The following is a 27,903-nucleotide window of genomic DNA, read 5'->3' on the forward strand; positions in this document are numbered from 1 at the left end:
ATATGTTTATACTGCAACATCAAGGTCAGCTGTGTGTTTCAAGTATAGCATGTTTTGGAAAAACTGAGTTGTAAATAAGTAACCAAAAATATTCACAAATCAGGCTAAAAGTTGAACCAAATTTCAAGTTTATTCCAAAATGACCCTTCCTTTGATTAACAGCAGCAGAACTTTTTTTCAGGATCACTTAGGTCGTCAAATACTGAAACCTGTTAAACATTCACTCTTGAAATACAGTGACAAACTTTACTCATCTTGAAAGTACACAAAAAAAGTCCTTATCTCCTTTGGATGAACAGTTACTGTATAGTTCTCTGAGGACTGTGGGTTATTGTTGAATCCTGCAAAACACAACAACATATGTGATTTATTCAAAAAGTACATTTTTTTCCATCTCAATGTTTTGAACTCATCTGCTTCAAGCTACAGCAGCATGGTGCTTAAGATGCACTCATTCATAATACTAAAATACACAACAACCTACTTCTCATGCAGTGACTCACGCAGCAAACGCGAGCAGCTCCCCGCTCGTACATCTTTTCTTCATCATGAGCAACTACCAACACAACTGTTCCACAAACTAGTTTCCTCTCTATTCTGTGGTCTTTAAATGACTTGCTTTTATACTTTTATTCACTGTTCTTGTGCAGCCATGTTCTAAATGCTACTGAAAATTTGCTCAAGTGCTGAAATTTAGCTCTGATCTGGGTTAACCTGGAAGGTTAGACACAGACACCACAACACAAGGAGGTACTTCAATCACCTTCTCAGTAACCTGTTTTTACATTCACATGAATGTAAAATCACCCAGGGTTTCTGGGGGCAGCTCATAGCTGTCAGTGATACAATACACAAGCTACAGTGACCATTTCCAAGCAAATTAGGGGACGGCGCATGCAAAGTTCTCCAGAGCCTTCCCTTCACCAGGCCACAGTTACATTCATATGCAGGTTCCTCGCCACAGGTCAGGACACCACCAACCTCTCAGCTAGCCCGGGGCCAAATCTCCACGAGAATTTTTACAAGACAAGGCACATATTTGGATGGAAGGGACAGAAAGGACCATGTCCAGGCAAATAACTGGACTGAGAAATGAAATGAGGTCACCCACAGCATGGGACTTAAGTGTGAGTTTGAACTTGAATGTTATCAGTAGAGTCCTTTAAGCTGATTACAGTGGGGATTTTTAACTCCATCTGTCCAGTTTTCTGGACACAGGCTTAAGCTTAGATTAATACAACTCATCAGTAGCTTAAAAAAAAAATCACTCTATGTCACAAGTGTGAATTCCTGATTTTGCCACTTTTATCTGGACAAAGTTAACTCCAAAAATATTTCAAGCTTTTAAACACTTCTGGGGAAACCAAATCATCCAGAGCAATGCAGCAGCCTATTACTTGCAGGGAGTATTTTCTAAATGCTACTGCCTGCAGCCTGTGTTAAAGCCCAGGTTTAACAACAACACATTTTTACTTTTGCAGATATTTCTGTATCCTGAATTACACTATTTGTTGGTCTTCAGCAGAAAACAGCAGTGCAGACACCACCTTGTTGACGTACCTTTACTGGGCTCCTGGGCAGTCTTCCACTTCCACCGCTTCAAGGCGCTGATGTCCCAGGTCCCCGTGAGTGATCGCTCTTCCACTAGCACCACTGATCCTAATCCCTTCAGCAAAGACTGTGAATAAAACCCAAAAAGCAAGTAACCAAATCACAGCTCATTCAGAGATGAATAGGGCTGCACGCACTGGCCAGCTATGGACCATCCATTGCAATGATCTATTTATCAGGGCAATGGAGACTTTAGAAGATGCTTTAGTTCATACAACACAAGGGCAAGGAGAGACACAGCAGGTTTCACTTAGGCTGAGCTGCTGGGAGCTTCCTCTCTTGCAGCAGAGTTCCCAGCCTGCTGGCCTCTCCATTGGAAAAAATGAAACTCACTGCAGTTGCTTCAACCAAACTGAACCCCATCATCTCGTTCCCCATGTTTCCACCATCACAATCACATTTCCGTATTCTAAATTTTGCATTTTAGAATATCAATCTGTTATGAAATAACCTGCTACCATACGAAAGATCAAACAGGAAACTGAACATACACAGTACATGATGGATGTGACCAAAGTTCTGTCAATTCACAGAAAAACTAAGGAGAAAAAAAAAAGTTTTTTTCTTTTAATCCCATCCATATGTTATTAGCTATGGGTACAGCTTGCAGTAACTAAAGAAAGAGCAGAGCAGACTCTCAATCTCTGTGCTGGTTAAGTTGCTGCAGGAAGTGCTCTACAGCCAATGGGCCAACTGGCCCCCATGGGAAGAGTTTTACAGATATTTATGAAAATCTTTCTTCTGTGCCTTTGGTAGCTGCACTGCAGTAATGGCTGCTTTGGAGCAAAGTCGAGGAAACAGAAAATTTGCCTCCTTTTGAAGTTTTACTATTGCTTTCAAATCTACCCTTTGTGGTGTCAGTAACAGAAGTTTCATTCTAGAACCACTTTTCTCTGGGGCAAAGCCACCCTAGGTGCTATTCTGTTCTGAAGAATTAGTTTTACCTTCAAATTCACTACAACAGGTTGAGACAGCACAGGATCTTCTCCCACTTCATAGAGGTGCATAATTCTTAGCAGGACACGACTGAAGTCTGCATCAGCTGGCTTCTGTTTACCTTTAGGAGAAAAACAAAAGGCAAATATTTTCCCGCTTAAAAAATAGAACTATTTTTAAAATATTATTTTTGGGGCTTTACACTCACTATTTGCTTTGAATTAAATTCCTGCCTGTGAAGATTAGCAAGGGCACTAACAGCAAAAATCCAGCTTCCACTGTTAACAGTGGAACTGCACTGTTAACAGTGGAACACTAACTGCAACATTAACTCGAGCAGGAGAAAATGCTGCTCTTTGAGCAGACCAGTCATGCAGGACAGTTCACTCTCCTGGCAGAGGACTTTAGCACTTGGAATAAATAAAAGTTCTAGTCACTGGAGACAGAGAGAAAAGACAGACATTCAGCTTTTTAAAGCATAACACGCAGCTACATTTCCTATGGTACCTACCCGTGTGAACACTGCGGGTCTGCTCGCTGTGATTAGAGCTGTATTTCCACCCCGGGATGCTCAGGGTCTGCAGATGCAGGTTGGGAGGGACAGTTACAGGGGGCCTGTGGACTGGACTCTGCTGAAGCCGTCTGTTTAGCTCTGCTTTACCTCCTTCAGGCAACGTGAAACAAAGCAAACATCTATCAGGCACAACGGCAAGGCTAGAGGGTAAAAGTGCAGGGGGAAAAAGATTTACACTTTTGCTGCCGAGGCCGATCCAAAGCAGCTGCTGTTCTTCCTACTCGGGGGCCTTGGGAGATACAAAGCAGAAAAGAGTAGGGAAGTGCACTGCAGCTTCCCACAAAGGTGACTTCACTGTAGCTTGAAGTTGTTATTCCTCTAGCAGTCTTCACTTTTGGCTAATAATCAAACAAATAGTTTTAATAACCTTGTGTCGAATTATTCTTTTAAGGATTCGGCATCAGGAAGTAAATAGATGGTGCACCAGCTACTTTGGACTAATTCCCTACATGAGTATTTTGTTCTTGTTAGATGCTTTAAAACTTGTTCTCCTCTGAAAGCAGAGATAACTGCATAACAGAAACATTTCAAACATTTGGACAACATCCATGCTGGAAATTAATGCAAACTCATCAGAGGGCTCTAAATCTGCCTTCCCCAAGCACATAAAGCTTAAAATCTGCATTTATAAACTTAACATAAACCCAAACAAAATAAATAGGTCATGCAGATACTAAAAATAGGCGAAGGGATAGAATGAGATACCTGCTAATGCTCCAAACATAACAACTGGTCTGTGCCCTAGTGCCAGGCCGCTTGGCCGATACAACATTTTGGTGGTGCTCTTGGTTCCCAAGATCAGCCAAAACACAGGCCGAACCACCGACGTGTCATTCAGAGTGAGGTTGTAATTCAGGTCCCACTCGAGGTTGTTCCACAGCCTCCTGTGAAGCATCACCTGTGTAAGGTAAGTGTAATCAGCCATCGGGCTTTGCTCTCCGCATCAGCACACACCAATTTACTCTCTCTTGGAAAAAAAAAAATGCATTTATTACCTCCACTTGGCCATTTGCCTGACTCGAGACACCATGAGCTCTGTCTGCAAGCAGCACCAGCCTCGTGCTATCATCCTCAATATAGGCAGTCTGGACCATAGGGTAATAGTTCTGAAAACACAGACCATCATGCAGTGCCAAAATTAACTCAGTTAAAAGTAACAGAATGAACGTAACGTGACTTTGGATTATGCCCTGGTGCCTACCCGAGCCACTGTGTTATTCACATATGCCTTGAATGGTCTTTTCTGAATCTGATACCCGTTGTTGTCAGTGTAGAGGAGCTGTCCAGTGCTCAAATTTGTGCTTGTTCTCAGCACAGCCTCACGGTTCAGCTCCACGGGCCCAGCGCTGTATTCCTGCTCCAGCCTACGGCAAAGCCACTTCCCATCGTAGCCTTCTGGTACCCTATACATCCTGGTATACATGGCATATGTGTACTCCAGAGCAGTAGCATTACTAGAAAAGTGAGAGGGAAGATATGCACTTGATCTGTTATGTCAGAACTTGCAAATTATTCAAGGTGTCTGCATATGTGTATGCAACATTAGCAATAAAGTTTAAAATAATAATGGCTTCCTAAGCATACATCTACATTCTACAACAGTCATGCTGTTCCATTTATGTATTTTTCCAACCTGGATAATGATAATTTTGAGGCAAAAATTCCCCTCTGCTTTCAGAAGTTGCTTCTCAGCTACCGTCACAGTACAAGGCAAATGAGCTTAAACCAAACGCTGTCACTCAAATAACTGTGGTGAGGAAGATGATGGAGAAGTTACAGAGTAACACGGAGAAGCAGCTAGCTCCTTAAGCCCCTGAGTGTTGCCATGTAAGATTCACTTCTCCTTTTTGCCATTAACTAAACAACTTTTTATATAAATGGCTTCTACAGGCCAAAAAAAAGGAACTGTGTTATCTAAATTCTACCCATACAGAGATGTTAGCTGCAATTCTCATGGAATTGTATGAAAACAGGATCTTAATAGAAGCTGTATTATAAGCCAAATCAAAACAAGCCGCTCCAAATAATTTTCACCTCCTTCCCTCTATAACTTGCTCTAGTAAAAGAAGTGCTTCCTCTGCATTACCTTTACTGGCTGCATGCTACATCTTTTAAGATCTAAACAGTACAGAGTTCATTCTTTAGAAGTAACTACATCGAACTTCTTTCACATGTTTATAGGGGAGTGAACAAACAAGGGCAGTGAACTTGCCCCAGTGCTGTACCTGTAGAAATACTGGCGTATCTCTGTCACTAAGCTTCCAAAAACTACTTCCAATCCCACTGCTTTTGATACTGGAACAGCTGAGGCATTTGGGGCAAATAAGTAGTTATCTGAAATGGGTCCTTTCTTCACATCTCCATTCACATGATACTCAAGGAACTCCTGGGTCACCTGCACAGTCTGGTTAGTCTCCCTGCAAATCCACAAAGGAAAAGGGTTATTATCCACAACACATAATAGTTGTAAAGCTGAACTACAATTGGAATGAGATGAGAACATAAGAAAAATCTGCTTCCTTAGATTTCAGAATATCAGAATAACTGATTTGATAAGACTCAGTAAATGAGGATGGCAGAGAAGGAAAGTGCTTCCTGTTAAGACACTGACCAGCATGTAAATAAATGGAATTTCCATTTTATTTTATATTTTGATAAGACAGAAATATCATAAAATATTAACACCATTCACATTAGTGCATTGTTTTGAGGCAAAAGCAAGTGCCTTTGGATCAGGGTGGCTTCCCGCACAAAAATGAAGCATGTAAGTACATTATTACTCAGGTTTGTTTAACCAATTTTGCAGCTAGGTAAATTGTTATGATGCAGATTTCCATATTCACCTTTAATAAGAAGAATATAATGGCAGAATCCACACTCATCATCTAATCTCCCTTCCCCCTGAAGCTGACTTACAGAGAAACTACTCAGGACTCCATTTCACACCATCTGAAGGTGATTTAAGACGTTATTGCTCTTAGCTCTTCACCCTACTGTTCTGTTGGAGATTATAGCTCCTTGCTGGCAAAGCAGGAAAACTTGCTTCTTAGACAGCCCAATTCAATGGTCTATGGCATATGACTTCAAATTGCCAACAATTTTAGCTAGTATTAATACAAAGACCATAACGACTGAGAAGCACAACAACCCCCACCATTGCTCTTGTTATGGATATTTGCAGCAGGTAAAACTTCCAGGTCTTGCCTCTCTGCTGCAAATACTTAATGTTACTTGAGCTCTTGTGAAGTAAAAAAGCTCCCTATTTCTCTTAAGTGCTCAACTCCAACTCCAGAGGCCTACCAGAAAACTGGATTTGAATGGGATTCAAATCTGGATTTTACTCTTCCTTACTACAGTGGAAGTGTAAATTCAGATTTAGAATCAGACAGGATCTGAAAGTACTTAGAGGAAGTACTTACTTCTGCAATTCAGAGCCATCTATAATTGTAAAGCTTATTTCTAACTATACTGGACAAATTCTCCCTCCTGAGAGGCAGAATTACAAACACAAAGAGATCTGGTAGTCACTGGATTCAATGAAAAGGAGTTCTTGGATCTGATATCAGTATCCAGCTGAGATAATATGAATTCTGGACCTCCAGAATGCTGCACAGCTCCACTGAAGCTGAAGGAACTCGGCCAATTCCTATCTGCCAAGGAAGAGAATCTACAAACCCCAAACTCACCTCAGCCTCAACTGCTCTATTTGCCTGGTCACACAGTTGTTTGAAGTCATCTGAAAAGTTTTGCAGTTTCCAGCCAAGGAAACAGGGACAGAGGACCCAGAAAGCTCGACTGAATAGAAGGAGAAAGCTCTTGCTTTATTACTCAGGGCTCATTGTGTAACTGTACTGTGTGTTCTCAAGTTATTTTTAATAAGAACACACATTCATATCCCTTTTTAGTATGGAATATAACAAGTTTCTGAAGAGGTTTGGACATACTAGTTAATATATAGGCTGATACTGACTACATGATTAAACAGGGCAACAACATCACAGAAATACTCTGGCATGACTTCTGTGACAGTGTCCTCTTCCTGTAGACAGTATAAACACATGAACTGGAGATGAATACAGTAACTGTGACTCTGTAAGAATTAAGAAACACAATACAGCATTAGGACTTACTTTTATAAAGGGTTTTACAGAATCTGGTATGTTGATAGAAAAGGCAGGAAGAAAGCTCACCTCTCTGTAATGCTGTGCATTAGGTTAGTGTCCTGGTCGAACATGACCTCGTAGCAGTTGTTAGCCACTGGAAACAAACGCTGCCGACGCTTTCGGTATCTACGGGTCATGTCTTTTTGCTTGTACTTAACTGATCTTCCAATAAATGCAGATTGCTTCCCAGCAGAAGGCTTAATACTGTATTTTCTGTAGCTCAGGCCACTTATTGAAACTAGGATATACAGATCATAGGTAAATGGGGACTCTGCTGAGCCTTGAACCTGTAAGTTAACATATGCAACATCACTTCGTTAAATAGAGAATTAACTGACAATTTTCTTCATGTCTTCCAAACCCAAATCATCAAAATCAACTTCTTTAAAGAGAGATTTCTAAACAAACTGTTCTTGTACTTCTTAATTACAATGTGGATCTGTACCACATTTTTCTGAGAGTTTAGTTCAAATTAGCCATCCTAGTGAAGGAAAGAGGGTCGCTAGGTTTTGGCAAAGGTGAAGGCAGATGTTACTTTAATGATCTGTGAGTGAACATGAAATGACAGATGTTGATTCGGACCACGTGCCAAATTGCACGTACGAGTGGAAATAACCACACAGGAGAATTATCAGTTAAATGACGGAAGAGAGAGTGAAGCACTGGAGATGTGACTAGTATGAAAAAGAAACAGTCCCTCTCAACCACACACTCGCATGAGCATTCAGAGCTCAAGATTTCTTTTTGTTGAGAAGGAGCGTGTCAAGAGGAAGGAGCATTTCTGAATAGCACATCTGAGACAAACAAATAAATTGAAAAATAAAAGATCCTAACAAACCACTTTCCAATTGCTGGAAAAAAAAGTTTCATTTAGGCTGAAGTGGCTGTTCACACGCACATATGGGTTACTTCTGGCAAAGGAGAGAAGGACAGACCAATTCTGGAACAGAGAACTTTGTCTTTTTAAAGAATGACAATTTGACCTCAGGGCATCCTAAATCCTGGAACAGATGTTTTAAATACCTTTCAACCTTCCCCTTGTGACTTACAAGGCTAAAATTATTCCAAAGACATGACGCTGGGAGGTGAGTGGCTGACAGGTACGTATGGCTATGTACAGAGACAGCTTTTGTGGGAGCTTCTGTGATCCCAGGCATGTACGCACAAACATAGGACAGCTCTTGTGTGTCACACGATATCCTTGGCTAGCAATATGCCACAGGGAGCACTAGTAGCAGGAACTCTGTCTAGCTGGCAGAAATTCCTGACCTATATCTGGTGTTTAGTGGACAGCGGGAACTGTTTGGAAGTGTATCAAACCTCCTTGGGCCTTTACATACAGGAGGTCTTCCTACAGCATTAACAAGCCAGTGAAGGTGAGACAGACTATGGCACGTGCTCCTGATGAAGGCCATCTTTAGCTTGCTCGTGAGGTCATCTTCTTTCCTCCTTGAGATCTGCTGAGCCCATCTTGAAGCTTGACTAGGACACAGAATGAGCTGGCTCAGCTGACGGCCACTGCGCCCTTGGGCCTTGTAACCAGGACTTATGTATCTTAAATCTTTTTAAATCTTTACTTGTCCTCTAGAGCCTGGAGCCAACCTCTCAACTGCAGCAACAGGAATTGTCTACTGGAGAGTAGGGGTAAATCCAGAAAGCTTTTCTGACTTTTTTTTTTATGGATAAAAATAGTATGACAAGTAATGAAGTGCTAGGTGGCACACAATAGGCATACAAGGAAGGACAAACCAAACAAGAAGACCAGGACCTTTAGGACACTTAAAAAAAGAGATTTCTAGTTTGAAGGCAGGCAGGTGAACACTCACTTAAAGGAGGAGGAAAATTATGAGGGAAATCCCAGTCTGAACTAATCTGCCACTACAGTAGCGAGTTTTACCAGGCTTTGCCAGGATGCAGGACAAAGTCAGAACTGGCAAGTGAGAGGAAGAGGAAGGAAGAAACGAGAAGTACCTGTGCGGGTACAGAGCGTCCCAGCTCATCCCACACGCTGAGGGATGGGTGGCCGACGGAAACCATGACGAAGGTCGTGATGTTCCACGCCAGGGGATTATAGACAAAAACATATTGGTCACTGCCCGCAGCACCTTTGTATACATACAGAGAAGACACCAGTCATAACTACTATGTATATATTTTAACACACGATGTTAAAAAGTATGAAATAGTCTAAGCGCAATATTCTTACAAAATTTTAATATCAAATCTTGCATTAAAACATTGTGATTGGAAAAAAAAATACACGTTTTACAGTAGTTAATAAAAAATCCTCCTGCTTTGTTTTTCTATTTACTCTGTGCAAAGAGACCTTGCAATCAGAAAGTGACCCCCGAGTTGAATGCAAATGTGCTGAGCAAAAATAAGCAGCTCATCGCAGCTTATTGTCATGCAGCATTAACTTTCAGAGCTACACAGATCAAATGAGAAACATAATGTAAAAAAGAGTCCGGAAAAAAGAAAGTCAAACTCATCTGCTGTGCAGCCCATGACATGCTTTGCTTCTGAGAGTTTAAAAAGTTCCCAAAATAAAAAGGAATGTAAAAAGTACAGTCTTGAGAATTTCCTTTAAAAAAATCTGCCATTTTTTTAATGTATGCTGACAGCACATCATTAGAAGAACTTTTCTTAACTATGACTGTGTTTGTTACTGCAGAGGCTTATGTTGCCCAGTGGGTTAGTGCAGTAATTGCACCAACCACCACCTCCAGCACCACCACCTCTGCTAGGAGGCAGAGGTCAGAGAGTGGGAGCGGAGCGAGACGCCTGCGCTGCAGCAGAGCCACCCGCCGGCAGCCGGGCGGCCCCAGCTTCACATCCTTGAGATCTGAGAACTCTGGAATTCATCTGAATGACCTTCAAGCTGTCAGATCTCACAGAGCAAACAGGATTTTCTAGCTGTTGTTCCCAGAGCTTAGTTTGCAGAACTTCGGTGACACAAAAATTTTGACTGTCTTGAAAGAAAACATGAAAACTGACAAACTAGAGTAGGATAAATAGAAAAGATTTTTGAGAATTACCTGGTTTTCCTGAGTCTTTATTGTAAACATATGAATAGACCTCTCCATTCTTCTCAGCGTTATTCATGTCCAAGATTATGGAAGCCATCAGCTTCTTGACATTGAACATTCCATACATCAAATGATCCATGTACATGTCCTTCACCTTGGGAGACTCTGTGCCCGTTATACCATCGTGGTGCTGGACCTTGCATTTAAAAGTACTTGGAAAGGTTACAGTGCAACTGGATGACAGCTAGAGTTCTGCATTTGCCTTAATACAGTCCAGTACATATATAACTTTAAAAATAATAATGTACTGCAACCACATTCACAAATCTGTTTTGCCTATTCCAAGTGACTATAGAGAGGACAAAACAGTAAAGGATGAGATGCACATAGGCTTCATTTTCTATATATGCCTTTCTTAGCATTTAAAAACTACTAAGGTGACCTGGAAAATCACAAAAGTCAAATCACAAAAATAACAAACGCTGCAAAAACACTGTAACAAGACAGGGTTTTCTTTTCCTACAGAGATAGGCTTTTTTTTTTCTTTTTGTTTTAATAATATCAACAAAGGGCATGTACTTTTTTTTTTTTTTTGTCATGAGACTGATCTCTTGGTTGCACTTTGAAGGAACAGATCTATCTTTCTCTTCTGATTTTCAGATGGAGATTAGCAGTAGTTTTCAGCTTGTTCAGCTTGGTTTTGTAACCATTTTGTACATAACACAGTATCAAGAAAAGGATGTTCACATGCTTAAAGTTAGGAACTGTAAGCCCTTTCTGCAGCTGAAGAAAACATCTGCCAGTCACTATAACCTGCAGACAAGGCCGAGGGGCTAAGCCTGGGTTTGGGACAGTTGTTTGCTGAATTTTTTCTTAAAACTTGCTATAGCAGAAACAAAAATGAGCCAGAGACATGCTAAATGAAAATGCAAAAGGAAAACTTTACCTTTAGGCAACAAATGCTTTAAGAGAAAAAAATATCAATCCTTACCTCTGACACTGCCCATCGAAGGCTCTGGAGTTGCTTTAGGGCTTGGCACTTGCAGATGGAGCCTGCTGGCTGCTTGTGGACATACTGTGTGAAGAAGGCCTCGGCGGCGTGCAGCAGGGAGCTGGCTCTCCGTGCGACGCCCTTCAGCGTGCTCCGGGACGTGTAAAACCCCGTCCACGCCTGGAAGGGCTCTGCGAGGAGTTGGAGAGACCCAATACACGTCAAAATACTACTTCAGCCATCACTTATTTGTTCTTTACTAGGCTACTGCTGTACAACTTCTTCAGTAAGTCAAAAGAAACGTATGGGTTTATACATCAATCAAAGGGAGCGGGTGCAAGGCCTACAAGGGATGGGGACACACACACATGCCCTCTGGCCACCCACAGTCCTTCCTGTGGCTCTTCTTATGTTATTACATGGCTGTTCTTCATATAAAACTGTTGCATGCTGAATAAACCTGAGTTTGCAGAAAGTTCTTCCCTAATAACCTGCCCAAGACACCTCCAGAAGCGCCACTGAAGCACCCTGCACGTCTCAGCAGTAAAGGAAGTGCAGTTACTAGAAACTGGTTATTTCTTGCTGCAAGCCCTCCAAACTGTTCCCTTGGAGTCAAACAGACTGACCTGAAATTTAAATTTCTTCAAAATGGGGCACAGGAAGTGAAATAAATTGACTCCAAACTACTGCAGCACTTCAAACCACATCAAAAGATGCCCTCAAGTGGTCAGTGAAAAGAATTTCAACAGCTCATTTGTGCTAGTGATTTCCAGTAGCCCACATGGTAAACAAGGAAAGCAGGTATTTATTTTTAAAACCTCACCAAACGGTGAGGCATTTTTGGATAAGCCATTGAAATATGTAGATGTAGATGTATATGTGTACATTTTTAAACAAAAAGTAGTTCCAGAGTGTTCTGTATACAAAGTGAATATACAAAATTATATAAATTCGCCATTACATGCAGATCAAAGGCAACAATTAGCAAGTGTGAACTTCTGGTCAAAACCTCTAGAAAAAAATCCTATTGGTTTGAAAATAATAAAAATTGGAAAAGAATGAATTTCATTTCAGTTTTCAAGGTTACAGACAAGGGAGCTCACACATGCCAGCACAGTACAACGAATGCAGGGTAGAGAAAGGAAGTCCCTGTCTGGAACTTAAAAATCTGAGTTTCCCAGGCATATGTCAGCAGTGACATTGAGCCCAATAAGTGACTCACAATAAAATGGCATAGGAAGAATAAGAGAGGATTAATCATCAAGAAGCAAGGCAGTACGTGGGAGAAAGCGCACTCAAATCTGTCCCGCACTTGCAAGGCAGAGTCAGGCCTTTGGGGAAGAGATTGCAGTGATGTGTGGGCACCCACTGAGAACACTGAGGAGCTGCTGTTGTGCAAAGCAGGGACAAGCGGCTCCTGCCTGCACAACCTGCCAAACGACCCAGGTAAGAGCCCAGACGTAACGGGATATTAGCAGTTAGAACCGGCAGTGAATTTATCAGTAAATTGTTAGATGTGACGCGCACCCCAGGGGGAAGGGGAGTGAGTCAGGCATGAGGCCTGCAATGATTCACAGGATGCAATGGTTATTTTTATTCATTTAAAAAGTTAACGGACACACTGTGGAATATTAGAAGTATAACCTAAAATTGGGCCCCAATAGTCTCATGCATATATCCACGGTGCCAAAAGAGTAAATGCAACTGTGTAGCAGTAGTTATGAATAAGTACAAGAATGGGTACTTTAATGACAATCTTATCAGTGCTACAAACCTCATTAATGAGTTTAGAAACCAAGAAATTAGCTGCTGCCTTCTCTCTGCATGCATTGATATACAAGACTCAAAAAAGATATTGGGAAAAGTGGGGAAAGGGATTAATGTGACCCTGGGTATGGCAATACCTTCCTTCCTATCTTCCCATTATCTTTCAGACCTTTCTGAAGAGATACTGTAGTGCTGGAAGTAATAAGCAACTGCAATCAATGTGCTATGAAATTCATAAAAAGGGGCATTTCTTTTTCAAGGGCTTGACTTATAGCCACAATTTTTCAGAACTTAGAAGGGCTCCACTTACATCAGTGTCAGAAATATGCCTTTGGTCAGAAATATGCCTTTGCAGTGAATCTACAAGTCATCCTTTCCTAGCACAATTTACCTTCACATAAAAGACTGAGTTCCCTGGGGAGCTCAGCAACTGAATTCCTTTCATGCAATAATAAACCTGCAGATAAGCACCAAGCATTAATGGGCATTCTGTCAAAATGACTGGATTACCTCTAGCTTTCCTGGAAATATGTAGAGCGCAGACATCAGTTATTCTACTCTCACCTCCTCCTATTCCATTGCACTACCAGTAGCCTAAGAGCTCTCAGATTCCCTGGATCATTACTGGTAACTTGACTCACTTCTCCCTTAGACATTTACAGATTATTCTCCTGACATTTCTTTCTTATCTCAAATCCAGTTCCCCTATTAGGTATTAATAGGACACTGCTCTACTCAGCCTCACATCCATCTGCTTCTGGTGTCTTTCAGGGTAGCAGTTTCTCCATGGATCTGTGGATCCTGAAGCATTACATGGCTAGGCAGCTGATTTTCAGGGAAGAGACTAAGGGACACAGCAAGCAAGCAGGATACTGCTGAACATCTAGACTACAGACAGGTGCATCTAGACTCCACAGGTGGGAGGCAGAGAAAAGACTGAATTCCAGGTATAAGCATGAAAAAAAGTTATTCAAAATTTATACCTGAAGCAGAATGAGTCCTAGAATCTCTGCTTTAGAGCTTGCAGGCAAGTCCCTTCCAGTTTCCCAAGACTTCGACCATGCTTTAAATTAACGTACCATGTGTTTAGTTACTTATATAGGACATCACACGTAAGCCCCTCTAGTATCATTTTTTCTCCAGTCCCTCTCTTCCTTGCCTGCCGCTAACCAGTTGCAGTGCTTTGCATACACTGCAGTATTTTTCCTTCAGCCACACACTGAAGCATCCTAACAAATCTCAGTCAGGTGCTTTAGGCCTACAGATTTCTCTCACTGCTCACTGTTTTCTCAGATTTTTCATTCATGGTAACAGAACTTGACTAGTGCAGTATCCAGGTCATGAAAAAATCTGCATGATATCACACACTCATGGATAAGCCTTTTGCTTAGTTCTTCTGTGGGCACTGCTCTTACTTAAAGGCAGCAAACCCAAACCCTCAAGTTAGATTTCTTGTCAAGTTTTGCTATTCCTACCCTCTTTCTCTTCTTTCACCTCCTACTTCCAACTACTGCCCTACCACCTTTCTTACACCACTGAGTTGAGATCAATTGGTCCTATGTGATGTGAAGTGAGAGCAAAAATATATATTATCATATGGAGAAGGGAAGGCATTTTGGTTTATTTCTTTTTCTTTAAAACTCTAAACGAACACATTTGAGGCAGACATCATGCAGTTGTGAACTTGATTACCTGTTGAATATGGAAGAAAGTCTTGAGAGTCCCGAATTTCCCATGCAAGATTTCTGTTATAAACTGCTTGGAAGTAATCACCAACCGTGGCATACTGCACAGTCACTCCAAACTCAGCAGAGTGCTCATTAATATAATCCAGCAGCAGGTCCATGTTGGAGAACTGCACAGATGCATTGAAGAACTGTTTGTCACAGCCCTGAAATTCAGACAACAGAACAGCAGGATGACTTCACACCATTTAACTTAAAAGGATCAGTTTAACAGTATCATAATGTGATGTTTCTTTTGATCTTGACTGCCCATTTGAGCGGTATTTGTTACAAAAACATCAAGAATTGGTAAAGTTAGTTGTACAGATTAACTGATAAATGACATTACAGATGGGAAGAAATGTGTTGACACACTTCACTATACAACTTCTTGGTGACAGCCAGCAAACACATGTATACATGTCTAGAGAAAAGAACTTTGCTTCTTTTCTCATTGCATTCCTTCTACTTGGTGGAAAATAAGGAATTTCCATGAGCACTTTTATGAGCAGAAAATAAGATTTAGAATGTGCCGAGATGTGAAATCTCTTAGACTTAATAGGGAAGCTGCTGATCAGCCCAGCAGAAATTCTGTGTCCAAAACAGAAAGGCTCTTCTGAGATCCCTAGATATCTTCTGCATGCATCCAGCAGAAAATGGGAAACAGCCTCACACTGAAATGAGCTACTGAGTCCAATCAAACCAAATACTGAAGAAAAGCGTGGCAGTCAGTGGGAACAAGACTTGCTAATTCTTTTTAGCAGATTCTAATTATATTTTTAAGGAACAAATAACATTTACCAGTCTTATGCTCCTTTGAATTTATACAGTACTATTTTCAACTCATAATCCACAAGAACTTTCTTATAGAAAAGGAGCCAGTTTGCACTGCAGGAAAGGGATGTGCTGGTAGATTGCTCACACTGACACTCCAAACAGCAGCTAAAATTCTGCACAAGAGCACTAGGTCTACAGTAAACCCAATACAGACACACGACCAAATGACATCCCCGGGATCAGTTCCGGCCCTTCAGACAATTCCACACATCGTGGTACCTCTCTGGCCTCTAAAGTGGCAGGTTTGAACTTCCACTGTGGTCTCAAACCCAGTGTCTCCTCCTGCACAAAGCAGCACTCTGTGTCATGAATCAACACTGCCTTGTTCATGCAACCTGCCACCAAGCTGCCAAGGTCAGACCTCACATCCAGACTACCAAATGGGAAGGTGTGCATTCCCTAAATGTTTAACTGAAAAAGACAATATCCAAGAACTCCAAGCTGTCTGTGAGCTGAGAAATGCTAAGCTTAGCTGTAGCAATCTACATAGCAGTATGAATGAGTAATGAACCTCAGTGAGTTTTTAAAAAAGTGAGAATCACAAGCAATCCAAATAAAGCAGAAAACCAGAAACTGAAATTTTCTTATTTCACTGCAAGACTGCAGGATTGGATCTAGACTTTGAATTTGCTCATGGCATTAAAAGTTTCCTTCTCACTGCTTCATCTCAGCCTTCCTGGTCGTACAGACCTCACTTCTTCCCGCTCCCTTTACTGAGCAGGGTCAATACAAACAGCCGTGGTCCAAGCATAGGGGAGAACAGAGAGGTGACTCAGAAAACTGCACGTGCCAGAAAACTCTGTTCTTTGCAAACCAGGTATTCTGGTGAAACAGTCACCTTAAGATTCATCCTTTTTTATTGTAATTAAGGGGTCTACAGCATACGTCAATATTCAAGCTCAGACTATAAGCTCTTTTTACACAAAGTTATACTTTTCTCATGACTTTCACAAATATCTAGAGCATATCAGTACTATAGGCACAGGGAAGGATGGTATTTACAGTGCATATGGCAGAAAAACTGTTTGGGTAACCAAGCTGGAAATTGCTACATTTCCAAATAAAACACAAGTGATGTATAAGAAAATGACTACACATCCTTTAGGACAGACCTAGGCTACTTCACGTTTAATTCACTCTCCTGTAACACTATCACTTCTATTTACTTAGGGCTGTGTTCTGTGAAGTGGTTACAAAAAGAGTGCATAAAAACAGGTGAAGCAAGGTGAGGAGAAAGGAAGCATGACTGCAGAATATGGTTTGGCAAGAGGTTGTTTTTACAACTTGTCACATTTCCATCTAGATTAATTAGGGTGGAAGACTTGGTGGACAGTTGGCACGAGGGAGCTATTTTAAAAAAAAATAAATACCAAGGAGCCATTTGGGGTCCACTTATTAATAAACACTTTACCCTCAGGTGGCTGGTAGCAGCATGTGGGCACCATGTGCTGTGGCCAAGGGCCATTTATTAATGCCACCCATGCTGTATGTGCACTTGCCACTTGTAAACCAAACACTGAGGACACTCACCCATGGCCACAGGACATCGCTCGTGCGGAACCACGCTGCCCTCTGCTTAATGTTTGCAACCATGGTTTGTGCATAGAGACCAATGTTGGCGTCTGTAACAGGGAGACTCATGTTGGGATAAACACCATCTTTTGGTGGGTCTGGGAAAACGGCAAATCCATTCCAATAAAATCCTGACCTAAGTGGGAAGAGAGAGCAACGGGTTAAAAACGGGATTTAATCAACTGGAACGAGAACAAACTAACAAAACCCAACATATCAAAAGTGCTGGGATACAAAACCAAAGACACAAGGAAAGAAGAGGTAAAAAAAAACCAAACCAAAACAAAAGCAGATTACATTCATTCCCAGTATTTAGTTTCTAGTGCTTTCCTGGGGGTGAGAGTAGGTTGTCTGATTTTCTTTTGCACTGTGTGTCTTTCCAAGTTCCTGCTGCTTGTTAGCATAGACCAAAGAAATTATAGAACAGCAAACTCCCTAACAGGGAGGATCTGGCCCCAAATCCACTTCTTTGCAGTGTTTTACTGCATCAGCCAGAGAATGAGATAAAGTTTCGGATTTAAGCCTTATTAATGCTTCTGTTCAAACCTGCTTAAGTTTCTTTCCACAAAGTGAACAGAAATATTTTTATAGTCTCTCTAGTTATATACAGCCAATAGAAACCACCTCAGCCCCAAAGGGCTGATGATCTCTCATAGAAAATCTAGGAACTGGCTAGCAACAGTCAAGCCCATGGTGAACTTCCTGGGGTTAAAAGTATTTTCTTTAAAGTTCTATAGAGTCCAGACTGCCCTTTCACTAAACGTAGTCTATGAGAGAAAGCCAAATACTGTTGAATGAAAAAGGACAAGGAAAATGCTTTAACTCCAACAACACAAAAGACTGGAAATGAAAACATTTCTGCAGGGTTGGGAAATCTTCAGACCTGTTTGAGAAAGGAATTTGTGATGGAGTGCAGTAACTGTACTGATCCATGACATGGGTGAAGATCTCCTGACTTTCAGATAAGGAAGGAGAACCCCGCCACACAAACTGAAGTTTCTGGAAAACAAACGAAGCAGAAAAAAAAGAAACCAGTATCGTTGATGACAGGCACAGAACTACCATCGACATCACCTTAAAATTTCATCAGTCATTAGTACTATTTTGAGTATTTTGGTTTAAGAACCAGCCACAGATACATCAAACAAAGTCAGGTCTTTATTTTCTGTTGTTCACATTTTTCACAGACTTTACTCCCTACTTATTTCAGTTAACTTGAAACACCTATAAGCCACAGAAAGTTCAGATGTAGTCTGGATTGCACTAAAGTCAGCAGGAATCAATGCTTATTCAATTCAAATAAATTTTTTACAATTTTGGAAGTCTCTAGACTGTCAGATGCCTGAAAATGAAAAGTTAAGATGGGAAAAGATTCTCTAAGTCTTCTAAGAGGTTTTAGCAGAAATAAAGTATCATAATTCACCCCAAACATGAGGGCTTGAGCTTCTTGCTTCACTGAAATCAACATATTTCTTCCTCAGAAAAACTTAAATTTCACCCAAGCTTCACAAAAGCTTGCCTAAAAGCCTCTCACACAAATAAATTCTCTTAATTGCACATCATTTAGTGTAGAAAATTGATGATAGACCAGAGACCAGTATTGTTTAAGAAAAATATTTACTGTGTCTGAGGCTTCTTGCACCAGAGAAGGCAGAACTGGAAACAAGAAGCAATTCAGCAGGACATCAATTAGCTGCAACTCTGATTGATCTAGTATTATCATTTTCAGAGAAACAAATAAATGTTCCAAACATGATAACTGCTGCCCCCAAATATATGTTTCACTTTAAAGCAGGGGATATTAAAAAAAGGTAATTTTTTTCCTGAGAAACCTAAAATATCTTAGTTCTACATATGTCCAATTCTGACACTGCTATTCCAATGCCCTCTTATCCTTCACTCACTTGGCCAATCTTATTATGCCTTTTTCCAAGGCAGGTCTGCATTTTCCTGCACAAGTCAGGGATAGGCTCTTCTTCCATGGTTTAGAGTACTCAGGAGAGGTTGGCATGGGATATTTGGGGAATTTGGGATATCCTTGGGATATTTTTACCTTGTTTTTCTGCATATCAGTCTTCAGATCATAGTCAATTCGAGAGATGAGATGAGCATTAAAACCAGCCAAGGCAAAAAGAGTTGGTGTTGTAGCTGAAGCTCCAAACGGATCTACGTGCCAGGAAAACTGAGGCCTGACCCCAAAGGTCTCATACAAAAAGCCATGGCCTTCTGTAAAGGAAAATTTGCTTACATTAGGCACATTTTTACAAGTCCATTTCACATGTTTAATAGACATATAGCATTATAGATAAGCACTTGAAGGGTAGCTCCTTTGTCGCTGTTTTCCCAAGCATTCAAGGGTTCAGAAATATAACAATTCACAGCTGAAATTTCACCCTGGCCACGGTTATTTTGCTCTGCCAAGTACAACCTACTAACTTCAGAAAAGCTGAATAACAATTAGAATTCGTGACTAGAGACAGGCCTGGGAAACAGCACCCAGGGCCAGGTTAATTTCAGACAGGTTGAAGTCTGAAGGGAGACAACAAGCAGTGTCTGAGGCTGCGTTTGATGAAATTTCACCACTGAGTCTCAGGAAATTGCATTCTCCTTTTGATTATAAAGGGACAGGGGAACCCATCCAGGAAACAAAATAATATTCTTATGATATCACAGAAAAAGAAAAAAGAAAAGCAAAGGTTAGCAGTAATCCTAAAATGCTTTTTTTAAAAATTTGAAATAAATTAAAAAGTCGAAAGAGCAGGCCATAGGGTAAATTCAGACAAATTATTTAAACAGATGTAAAAAAAAAAAAAAAAAACTCAGCAAAGCAGTTAGTTTAGAACTCCAGTATGTCACATCAGGATCCTCACCACCAAAAAAGGACCTGAGATTTACAGCTTTAGAACCATGCTTAAAACTATTCAAAATACAATCCTATCTTTTCCATTTTATATTCTGTTTACTCCCAATATTTTAAGATCATGTTTGACCTAACTGAGGTTGCATTTTTTTCCCCTTCATCTTTCCCATGGCTAACGACTTTTTCCATGAAAACGTTCACAAACAATGGGTTCATTCTAGTTCTTCTGACTAAAGCACACTTGAGGCACAGTTTGAAAGACTATTCCAAAACACAGTTGGCTGCACGACAAAAGAGGACATGAAATGTAGACCCCAAATGTCTGCACTGGCTTTTTGGGATGAACTTGCATATAATGCAAGGACACATCTTTTGTTCACATCTACTTGAATCATTGCAAACTGTGTGGAGTACTTTTAGGAAAGATAATTGGGGATCTTAAACCCCAAGATACATTAGCATTTTTTGTTAGATTTGCTAAACTTGAAGCTTCTTCTGAATAGACTTTGTATGTTTATACACAGAATTAAATATGAAATTAGGAAGAATGATTTCTGCAACTAACTCCAGAAAAAGAAAAAGCTCATCTTCAACAGAAGGGCTCTTTACTCAATAATAGTCTTTTCTTTTGAGGAAAAAAACAGGCTGGGTGTACTAATGTAACTGGCTTAACATGGAGGAACGGGATAAAAAGTCATCCCTTCTCCATTTGTGTGCCGTGGTGACTCACCAAGAGCCCAAAGCAGCTGCTGTTCCTGTGTTGCTGATAAACCCTGACACGCAGGGAGCACGGCCCGTGTTGCTGTGCAGTCACAGCAGCGCATGACAACACCATTTTCGGGCCTTCTGTTGTCCCATGTAGAAGGCTGTCCAAAAGCAGCCCTGAAATGGGCAGGGGTTCTCTCTGTCCTGGCTGCCAGCTGGTGTTAACAGAGCTCCTCTTGCCTCAAAGCAAGCATGCTGCATCCTCTGTGGCACAGATAAGCATCTATAGCACGCTAATGGCACCCTCTGAACTGCTCCTTTTCATTAACTAAACGGAGATAATTCAAAATACCAAAAGACTCTTTAAATCATCAGAAGGAGAGGCATAACAGATCCAAATGACTGGAAGCAGAAGTCAGAATATTAACATGCAGAACAATGCATCTCTCGGAAAGCCGTGCCTATAAGAGAGGGTGTTGACAGCTGTTTATATAATTGCAAGTGGGGGGTTTCTTCATCAAGCAAGTCTTTGAGCTAAGTCTGAATGACTTTAGTAAAATCCCATGACCCATGTTTTGCAGAAGACTTAGTCGAGGCACATCCACCCTCCCTGAATTGTTACCAAGTATTTTCTTCCAGAGCGTTTCACACCCTCAATTCCACCCTACGTACCCTTCTAGGAACATAAGATCTCAACTAAACGCACGCTAAAAAGGTCTCTGCTATAAAGGAGTTTATAATTTACATCAATTAAACACAACTTAGCTTTCAGTAACTCTTCTGTTTACTGCAGAACTATTTAGTAACTTTTAAAGCAGAGATTTCTATATAAATAATCCACCATCAAGAAAAAAATGAGTTGCTAGTTCTTAAAGAGCAAAAAAAACCCCAGAAAATTCTAGGGGGAGAACTGAAAAATAAACAAGGCCCTCAAGGTCATAAGAGTGAAAACGGAGGCTAAATGCAAACACACATACCCGTCAACTGTAAAATCTGATCATCAATTAGTGTTACCGCTTCATCATGCATCACTTGCCCTCCAATGACAAATTCCAGCCGTCCCTCTTGAAGCAGCTGATGTACCTGTGATATTGAAGTTAAGACACAGAAGATAAATGCCATGTTAGTCTTAACTGTGCAGGCCACAAAGTCACTTCAGCTTACAGCGCATTACTGATCAAAATACTGACTCAACCCTTGTCAAAAATACATCCTGGACAGAAGTGGGGTAACAGGCTGGCTGTCCTTGGGAGCTATGGGATGAGGAAGCAGGAAAAGCCAATAGGCTGCATGGAGCATGGACAGGCCTGGCTTGGAGGGCCACCAGCCAGCAGGCACTAAGGACCCGCTCGCTGCCACACAGACACCCCCCTGTCCTGTTTCCCAGCAGGGCTGTCTGTCCGTCCCTATACAGGCTGCACACGGGGCTGTTGTCCCCATGAGAGCCACCTCAGACCCTGCCTCAAGGGCCAGAGCATTTAAGAGTGGATGCTATTGCTCCATACATTTCCAAAAGGAATCACGGGCTGCTCAGTGTATGCAATGTTCTATGAAGGAATGGTTATTCTGCACGTATAAGGTTTGCCTACCTAACTGAAATCACTGCCAGCCTTCGTTTCTGCTCTCTTTCCTAGTTTAAAGCTGCCAATATATTAACCAGATTTTTAAATTTTAATTTCAGCCACTCAAAGCAGCAAGCACAATATCAGATGCAGCTTTTAGCATATAAGCCAGATGCAGGAGTGTGTGTGGTGGGGGACACAGACAACAGTCAGGGCTTCTAGAAGTCCTAGGGAGTTGTCTTTGTTTCTTCAAAAAAAGTTGCTTCACTACCTGAAACTTCAAAGGTATCTCAAGCTTCCATCAAAGAAAGTCCGTATAAATATGTATGTTATTCTCCACCAATTTCTTTTTTTTTAAAATCCATCATGTAGGATGACAATTCCAGAGCTATTATGTTTATTTCCCCAGGAACCTTCATTGAATGCCCCTGTGTCTGCTCAGATACGATGCCAGATTGTCAATTTTGATTAGAATCATTCCTCTCTTTCACAATGCTGTGAAAATGCTGCAGGGCGACGCATTCACAAATTACTTCCAGCCAACTGTGGTGACGGATTAGCATGCGGGGAGACCAGATAACTGATATCTGGTGTCAGCACAGAACTGGTCCTGACCTACATGAAAAGCATCTGTGGCTACTACAGCCTGTTTGGAAGGATGGCTCACCAGACTTGGGGCCAGGGAAATTTTAAAAGTTTATGGAACCACTGAAAGGTTGAAAATTCAAGGGGAAAAAAGTAATTCTAATTATTATAATAATTTCCAGCCCTAGAAAAAGCTAATTGCATCTATAAAGACCAGTTCTTTCAAGGGGAAAAAAGTAATTCTAACTATTAAAATAATTTCCAGCCCTAGAAAAGGCTAATTGCATCTATAAAGACCAGTTCTTTCACTGACTAGAGCCAGACAGCCCTATCATGTACAGCTCACCTCTGGACCTCAGGATACCTATCGCTATCACTGCTAACTATCACTATCAACCACTGCTACCAACTCGCTGCTCCAAATCAGGGATGTGGCCACCCTCCTCTGACCCCTCGACACCCTGCCCAGACACCCGGGCAGGAGAAGCTGCCAGGAATGTGTCTCACAAGGACACTCTGTGGAAACAACCTGTGCTGAGAACTAGCAAGTTCATCTCTGCAGTACTCCTAGCACGCAGTTCCCTGCAAAATAAGTGTAAAACGAGCTCCAGTTGTCAGGCCATATCTTACACTAGCTTTGTAATACTGCCACTCTAATCCAAAGCAGATATTCCAAAAGAAAACAGAATTAAATCCTGTATTTCAAGTAAAATACTAATCAAAAAAAAAAAAAAAAAGCAGAATTAAAACCAAAGAGCTGTATTATAGAAAATCACTCATGTTGGAATTCAAGTGGAAAAAAGCAGGACAGTAATCAGTGACCTAATTTCAAAGTCCAATACCTTGCAAAGACCTAATGTTAAAAACAAATGTTATCAACAAGCACTATAGCTCCTAAATGTTATTTGATATTCAGCATTTCTGACATAGGTTTAAAAGAACTTTGGTTTTAACCACTTTCTTTTTCACATAATCAACCATAACCTGATTTAGAAAGTGTAAAAACTGTAAGTGTCACTAATTAGGCTAAGCAATTGAGGACAGACTCATGTCTACTACTTCTGCACTACTGAGGTCAAACTGCTAAACATGTATTCTTCTGTATTCCTTTTAAGGGAGAGAATAAGGGAACATAATATTAGGAACATAAGCTGTTTCGCTGGGTCTGAGGGATACTATACACTTGATATATGTTCAATTTCCATAAGGAAGACAGAGGATGTTCCAATCGGTACCTATGGGGAACTGCATCTATACATCCTCTGGTTTAAGGGTCCAAAGCTTAAGCATCGTGTATGGTGGTGCTAAACGTTACCAGCTTCTAGGCTACTGGCCAGCCTTTAATTTCAGCATGCCAGAGGAAAGGAGAAATGACAATCACAGCTTCATAATGTCTGCACCAGAAAAACACTGCTTGAATGAAAACTTTTAAGACTGAAAGGCATTGCAGTTCATAAATAAACAAATTCAAGAAACAGCTATTCTTCTTGAATCCTGAATCGTCTTTTTACTGCATCACTGTTGTTTACAAATGGGAGCTTTTGAGCACTATTCAACTGAAAAAAGTTCCTTTTTTTGTGAGCAGTGGTAGGCAGCAGTTCATAAGCCTCAGATAATGGCTCAGATTCTTTCAAAGTGACCTAGATCTTACACCAGCGTAGCCCAAAATAAGAAAGGCACTAACGAAAGAGGAACTGAAGGTGTAAAGAGTCTTCAGTTCAAAGCCTACTATCTCCTACCACTCTAATTTGTGGCTGGGAGTTTTAACCTCTTGCAATTACTTTCAGAATTAAGGTTCTTTCATTAAAAGTACCACATAGCCTACAGAGCCTATTCAGAGATGGCCTACTGCAGACCTGGGTAAAATCAAACGTTAGGTTACTTTGCCTCTTCTTGCCTCTGGAAAATGCATGGATTTTTGGTTAACACAAAGTCTGTCTCTCTTCAACTTACCTGCTGCTTGTGCACATCCGTGGCTACCGCATCCCACCAGAGGCGGAAGAATTCCTGCTCCACAGCAATAAATTTGCGTTGCTTTCCTTTCATCAGCTCTTCCACAACAGTCGTGTAGACGTTCGCTGCATAAGCATGCATACTCTCCTGCAAAAAAAGTTTAAAACAATCTATTTTATATATATTAAACGGCTGGTTCAAAAAGTCACAGGGGCTTGAGAAGGATCCAATGCACAAGTCAGTCGGGAATTTCCTTTGACCACATGGAAGGACCGAGGTCCATACACCTACAGCTAGAGACGGGGGGCCCATCCTTGGACTGGCAACCTCACCAGGACATGCTGCAGCTTCCCCCAAGACCAGTACACATCAAATACTGGCTTTTTTTTTTTTTTCACTCAACCTACTGGGAACAACTGACCCTGTCACTCACTGTCTAACCTAAACCATCAATGCCATTAATAAGATTTTGCACCAACATGGAAGAAAAACATTCCTATTTTGTCTTCCTTTTCTGCTCTTCTGCTTGGCTGCTGTTTTGAACTACTACAGTTGTTTTTGCAGAGTATGACTCTGTGCTGTGGGTGTGTGTTACGGGTATAACAGAGCTATACATAAACTAGAAATTATCCTAGCATAGCCTTAGATGCTCCAGTCAAGAAAAACAACTCCATTTTACTTGATGTTTTTGCATGGAGTAAAACAACACCAGCAAAGAGCTCTTAGAATGAATTCGCCTTTTGATGCAGGCTCATCCACTGTGAGAATCGTGCGTTTAATCTGTTTCTATACAGTTTATAAATCACTTTGATTCCAGAATAAGGCTTATGGATTTTACTGGAATGCAACTGTATTTATCAAATACAATTTATTTGTACTGTATAATTTTATTTATCAAATAATTCATCACATGGTTTTAATGTACTGTAGGGCATCAAATGAAAACCATGTTAATTTTAAATTATGATAATGGTACATAACCATATGCTGGGTAAACCCATCTCTGCTAAAGCAGCTTCTGCTTGGTCAGATCCAGTCTTCCACCCTTCTCTTAAAGGTGACAGACCAGAGTTACAGGTAACAAGATAGATCCCAGGACTGCCTGCAATGTTTGGGCTTCCTTTTAATACACCTATATATGCATATACCTATAGCACAGTTATCTGAACACTAACTATATCACTTTTCTACTTCAAGGAATACACAAACTGATCCAGGAAAGATTAGTATGGAGAAAAACAACAATGGAGAAAGCAACAATGAAAAACTACGAGTGCGCCGTCCCGGGATATGCCAAACAACTGGACTTATTACTTTCTGACCAAAAACCATGTGGTAAATCTTGAAATAAGAACATAAAGTTGTGATCCAAGCCAGAAACACACTTCTCCTCTCCCCTTATTTTCCCTAACTGAAATTCAGTCATCCTTGGGAAAATTGCTAGTGTCACTAAAAAAAGGGAAGCATTTGGCTGCAGGAGGAATGGCTTAAAATACCTCAAGATTTATCTAAATAATTGTTTTTTTCAATGACTTCTCCATCCTTCTCAATCTCCATGTCTTTTTTTTTAAAGGAAGGTTATGATTAGATGTTTAATACCATGTGAAAATTTATCAGTGGAAATAGCTTTTAAGTTTTATCCATGTTTAGCAGTGATACTCAAGCGCGTGCTAGGAAATTTTAATTTCTCACTGGCCACAAAAAATAAACCCAATATTCAAGAATATTACAGTGATTGCAATATTCAATTCAAATATATTTTTCATTGTTAAGTAGTGTACTGCATTGGAAGTGCAGTACTTGAACAAGCACTTATCAAATTTAATAGTAAAATATTTTGCATAATAACTTACAAATTTATTGCTAAATAACATATTGAAAATATATTCTCAGTTAGGCAATGACGACAGGCATTTAAATCTCTGAAACAAGGAGAACATCTAGGAACGTCTTTGTAAGTGTCAGACAGCAAAACTTTATCATGACTGAAACCCAGACTGCATTGGCTTTATGCAGTGTGACATTATCCAGTCCTGCAGAGTTATGAAAACTCATAAACCCCTCTGCTGTGCGTAAGAATTGAAAATGATTGTTGTCATAAATGAGGATACTTGCCAGCAAATGCAGGAGCTTTCTAATTCATAACCTTTACCAGCTAATGAGATGCTCTCAAACACTGAGCGGCGGCCCTCTATAAATCATTAGTAAGACTCTGCTTATTTGAACACTGATTTTACATTTATTAAATGTAAAAAAAAAAGGATTTTACTTTGGATGGCATCCTACTGTAGCTAACAGAAGGATGTGGACAAACACCCATCTGGAACCCACATCTCACAGAGGTTGGGGTATCACTGCTGCTACCACATCCCAACCGGTTTCCTTTCAGGAAAAGAAAGTCTTGATATATTTCCAACATGGGAATTCTCCACCACTATTAAGATTTCCAGTATCCAGTGATGTTTGCTGGGATGATATATTAAATAAAATGCTTTATAAATTACAAACACAGACATGAAATACTAAAAATAGACCTTGTCTCTCACGAGCGGGACGTAATGACCAAGCACACCAAGACCAGAGGCGCTTAGGGCCACATGAGCATCCCACTGAAGGCCACCCTGGGCGCCACCTCATTAACAGAAGCATCTGAAAGGATCTATGGACCCTCTGGGTCTATCTCTGGGACTTTTGGCCAACGGAATTGCTGATATTTTTGTAAAATGAGGAAAAACTCACTTAAAAAGAAAAAGGCAAAACATGAGCACAACAGTTTCCTTGATGAGGCATGAGTAAATTAAATGAAAACGTAAGTAAATATGGATAATATAATGTAAATGCAGCAAACAAGCCCTCGGGAGCACCCGGCGCCAGCAGGGCAGGCAGGGCCCCGCTCCGCGGCCCGTCTCGCTGCGCGTAGCCGGGCCCGCCGCGGCCGCGCACCTGCACCGTGTACACCCAGCCCACGTCCATGTGGCTGTGCGGCAGCACGAAGGCGCGCAGCGGCCCGCGCCCGCCCGCGCCCCGCGCCGGGCCC

The 27,903-nt window shown here is 41.0% G+C and overlaps 1 protein-coding gene across 1 annotated transcript; it reads right to left on the minus strand.

Annotated features, from left to right (window-relative positions):
- Positions 1–163: 163 nt before the first annotated feature.
- Positions 164–27,869, minus strand: MAN2B2 (mannosidase alpha class 2B member 2). The gene is made up of 19 exons (XM_026034162.1): positions 27,810–27,869; positions 24,867–25,013; positions 21,744–21,849; positions 19,255–19,427; positions 18,085–18,200; positions 17,160–17,337; positions 14,761–14,959; positions 11,302–11,492; positions 10,320–10,506; positions 9,256–9,389; positions 7,312–7,571; positions 5,347–5,538; positions 4,323–4,575; positions 4,117–4,227; positions 3,827–4,019; positions 3,059–3,211; positions 2,556–2,668; positions 1,561–1,678; positions 164–341 (listed from the first exon to the last, which is right to left on the minus strand). Exons 1-19 carry the CDS (start codon positions 27,837–27,839, stop codon positions 247–249), a joined length of 2,949 nt encoding a protein of 982 aa, XP_025889947.1. The 5' UTR covers positions 27,840–27,869; the 3' UTR covers positions 164–246.
- Positions 27,870–27,903: the final 34 nt, after the last annotated feature.

Source organism: Nothoprocta perdicaria, unplaced genomic scaffold (assembly GCF_003342845.1).
Source record: "Nothoprocta perdicaria isolate Ctin4 unplaced genomic scaffold, notPer1 scaffold_14, whole genome shotgun sequence".
NCBI lineage: Eukaryota > Metazoa > Chordata > Aves > Tinamiformes > Tinamidae > Nothoprocta > Nothoprocta perdicaria.